Source organism: Piliocolobus tephrosceles, unplaced genomic scaffold (genome assembly GCF_002776525.5).
Source record: "Piliocolobus tephrosceles isolate RC106 unplaced genomic scaffold, ASM277652v3 unscaffolded_45749, whole genome shotgun sequence".
In the NCBI taxonomy this organism is placed as follows: domain Eukaryota; kingdom Metazoa; phylum Chordata; class Mammalia; order Primates; family Cercopithecidae; genus Piliocolobus; species Piliocolobus tephrosceles.
Window position 1 is genome coordinate 1 of NW_022330697.1, and position 3314 is coordinate 3314.

The 3314-nt window shown below is 57.7% G+C and overlaps 1 protein-coding gene across 1 annotated transcript; it reads left to right on the top strand.

Annotated features, from left to right (window-relative positions):
* Nucleotides 1-89: 89 nt before the first annotated feature.
* LOC113224675 (SH3 domain and tetratricopeptide repeat-containing protein 1-like) lies at nt 90-3298 on the top strand (the record flags this gene model as incomplete). The annotated part of the gene is made up of 4 exons (XM_026453760.2): nt 90-814; nt 1121-1243; nt 2047-2203; nt 3261-3298. Coding segments are annotated over exons 1-4 (369 nt in total), but the record flags the coding sequence as incomplete, so codon positions are not given.
* Between the last annotated feature and the right edge of the window lie 16 nt (nt 3299-3314).

The following is a 3314-nucleotide window of genomic DNA, read 5'->3' on the forward strand; positions in this document are numbered from 1 at the left end:
ATCCATCTTTCCATTATCCATCCACTCACCTCCTGTTCATCCTTCCATCCGTCTATCATCCATCCACCCATCCATCCATCCAACATCCATCCTTCCTTCCACCCATCCATCCATCATTCATCCATTCACCCAACCTATTAATCCATCCCTCCATTCATCTATTTGTCCATTTGTTTATCCATACATTGGTCTATCCACCATCTATCCATCCATATGTACATACATCATCTACCCTCCACCCATCCATACATTATCTGCCCACCCATACATACAGACATACACACATCATTCCACCCAGCCAGCCACCCACGCATCCATCCGTCCATCCATCCATCCATCCATCCACTCATTCCTAAGCCGCTGCTGAGCACCTGTTGTATGCCTTTTCCCTTCCTCCAACTGGTTCCCTCACATCCTCCCCCCAGTGGCCAGCATCTTCTCCCTGAGGGCAGAGGCGTGGCCCCTCACAGTACCTAGCACCTGTTGGTATACAGCTCATGCTCAAAGAATGTGACCACTCAGTTAACACACAGAAGAACGTGCTCCAAGCGACACGTGGCACATCTCCTTACAAAATGAATCTATCATAGTGGCTGTTTTCAGAGGCTTTCCCAAACACAGTGTGATCTGGAACAAATTGTGAAGTCCACGAGCCTGGTGAAACTTTCATTATTGAGCAACTGCTGTATACCTCCTTGAGCTGAGGAGAAGGATCAAGAGCTCATGGCCAAGAGGGGATCTGGCCCACCCACAAACACTGTTGATGTGCGGTCCTGAGCTGCGGCAGGGATGTGGCAACGCAGAAAGGAACCAGGTGATGGGCTCCCAGAAATCTGGAGGCCACGGAGACTGAGTGCGGGGGGCGGGGGGCGGTGGGCTAGGGCTATCCCTGGTGGTAGGATTCACAGGTGTCGGGTTCCTGGGCTGCAGCTGCTCAGTCACCTCCTGGCACTCAAGTGCATCAGTTCATTGTCCTCATGCCAGTGGTGGGGCAGCCCTAATGCACAGGTCTGAAAAATGCTCAGGTGTACCTGCAGTGTGTGAGAGGAAGGAGGCTGGTGAAGGTAGGTATGGCCACCTCGCCAGGTGTGGGTCTTGAGGGAACTTCTGCTCCTTTCAGGTGGCACAGAATGTGGTCCTGTACACAGGCGACTCCAATCTGGGGCTGGAGCTGTTTGAGGCAGCTGGAGACATCTTCTTCAACGAGGCCTGGGAGCAGGAGAAAGCCATGTCCTTCTACTGGGTGAGCTGGCCTGTGGGCTGATGTATGTGGGCCTCGGGGTCACCTGGAGGGCTGAGGCACAGGTGTGGCAGGGCAGAGGCCTCCCACCTGGAGGCAAGGCCACCCATGCACATGCTTAGTTTCCCAGTGGTCTCACCGGGAATGATATTGACTGTGCCCCTGCCCGGAACAAATGCTTGGGGCCTGGACGTGGCAATGGCCCTATCCTTGCCTAGTGGTCTCACCGGGAACGATACTGACTGTGCCCCCCGCCTGGGACAAATGCTCGGGTCTGGACACGACAGTGGCTCTACCCTTGCACCTGATGATCTCAAGCAACCATGAGTGGGAAGTCCTGTCCCCATCTTCCAGATGAGGAAGCTGAGGCTCAGAGAAGCACAGCGACATGTCAAAGGACACACAACATGTCAGTGGGAGGCCCAGGGCCAGGGCCCAAGTCTGCCTACACCCCGAAGCGGGGACGGCTTCTCCCTTCCTCTGAGCTCACGGTATGGCTCAGCCCTGGGCACAGATAAATGTGTTTTTAGAGCAGAGAGGAGTGCTGGCTCCCTCTAGTCAGACCCCCGGTGCCCAGGTGGGAGAGGCTGGTCTGAGGCTGCCGGGTGTAGCTAGATGGGCCTCAGGTGACTCTTCAACCCCCAACTTGGGTATCTGAACCGTGCGTTATCCCAGAGCACAGAGCTCTGCAGAGGTGCAAGGGTAACTGGGGCGTGGGATGCTCCAAGCACATGTTTGAGCTCTGAGGAAGGCACTGGGCAAGGTGAGTGCTGCAGGAAGCCTGATCCCACCTGCCTGTGTGGTAGGACCGGGCCCTGCCCCTGGCAGTGACTATGGGCAACCGCAAGGCGGAGCTGCAGCTGCAGCTGTGCAACAAGCTGGTGGCACTGCTGGCCACGCTGGAGGAGCCCCAGGAGGGCTTGGAAGTTGCCCACATGGCCCTAGCACTCAGCATCACTCTGGGTAAGTCCCCTGAGCCCCCGTCCTGCCAGGATCCACACTTTGCCAGAGCCCAGCCTCCAGGTCTGTAGGGCAGGAGCTGAAACAGCTGCTGGATTTTCCTGGTCTCCTGTCCAGGCAGGCAGATCTGCCCAGCTGGCTTCCCTGTCCGGCCGTGCGGCACAGCCCGCCAGAGCTCAGCACAGTGCTGAGCTCTGCTTCCTCTGTCTCTTCCCGCTGCTGACCACAAGGGCCACCCAGTGTGCCCTCTGCCTTCCAGACATGCCAGGCATCTCGGTCCCTGTATGTGCCAGGCTGAGTGGCACATTCCCTTTGTCTTGTGCCCTTTCCACCCTCATCAACCACACGGCTCTCTGGCTGATGAAATCCCAGTTCCCCTTCCAGCAGCCTGCCCCTTAAGGCCGGGCATCCCCTGGTGCTATGCCAGGATCGTCTGTCCTCCTCCAGAGACAGGGAACCCTGGGCGGGCCGCATGCACCAACGCCTTGTGCCTTGGGGCCCAGTACATAGTAGGTGTGCAGCTGTGTGGGAATGCATTGAATGTAGGCTCCACAGCACTCGCCCTGAAAAGGGGAGGACATCAGAGACAGCCTAGGTGGGTTTCGTGCATCTGTGGGGGACCTGGAGCTCAGGCATGCAGTGACTCCCCCAAGGTAAGGGGCTGTGATCGTGACACACCCAGGAGTCGGATGTCACGTCTGTGGGCTGCATGGAGTCGGGGTTCCCAGGAGCACCTGGACTGTATGGGTTTTGGGCCTCCCCTGGTTAAAACCAGCGAATAAAGGCAGGTGGCTATGTGTAGGCAGAGCTGGGCCATCCAAGTCCGACTTTGCCAAAGCCTCACAGTAGACAGGGGCAAGCCTTATTAGTTCTGCTTTGCAGATGGGAAAGTGAGTCTGGAAACCCAGAAGGAACTGGCCAGAGCTGCCCAGGTGACCACAGGTGCCTGGAGGCAAGGCAGGTGCTGCCCAGGGTCTGCATACCTGCTCCTGAGGGGCCTGTGCCCTGACTGCCCCAGGGAGCCACGTCCTCACACCTGCCCCTTTGGCCTGCACCCCAGGGGACCAGCTGAATGAGCACGTGGCCTACCACCGGCTGGCCGCCCTGCACCACC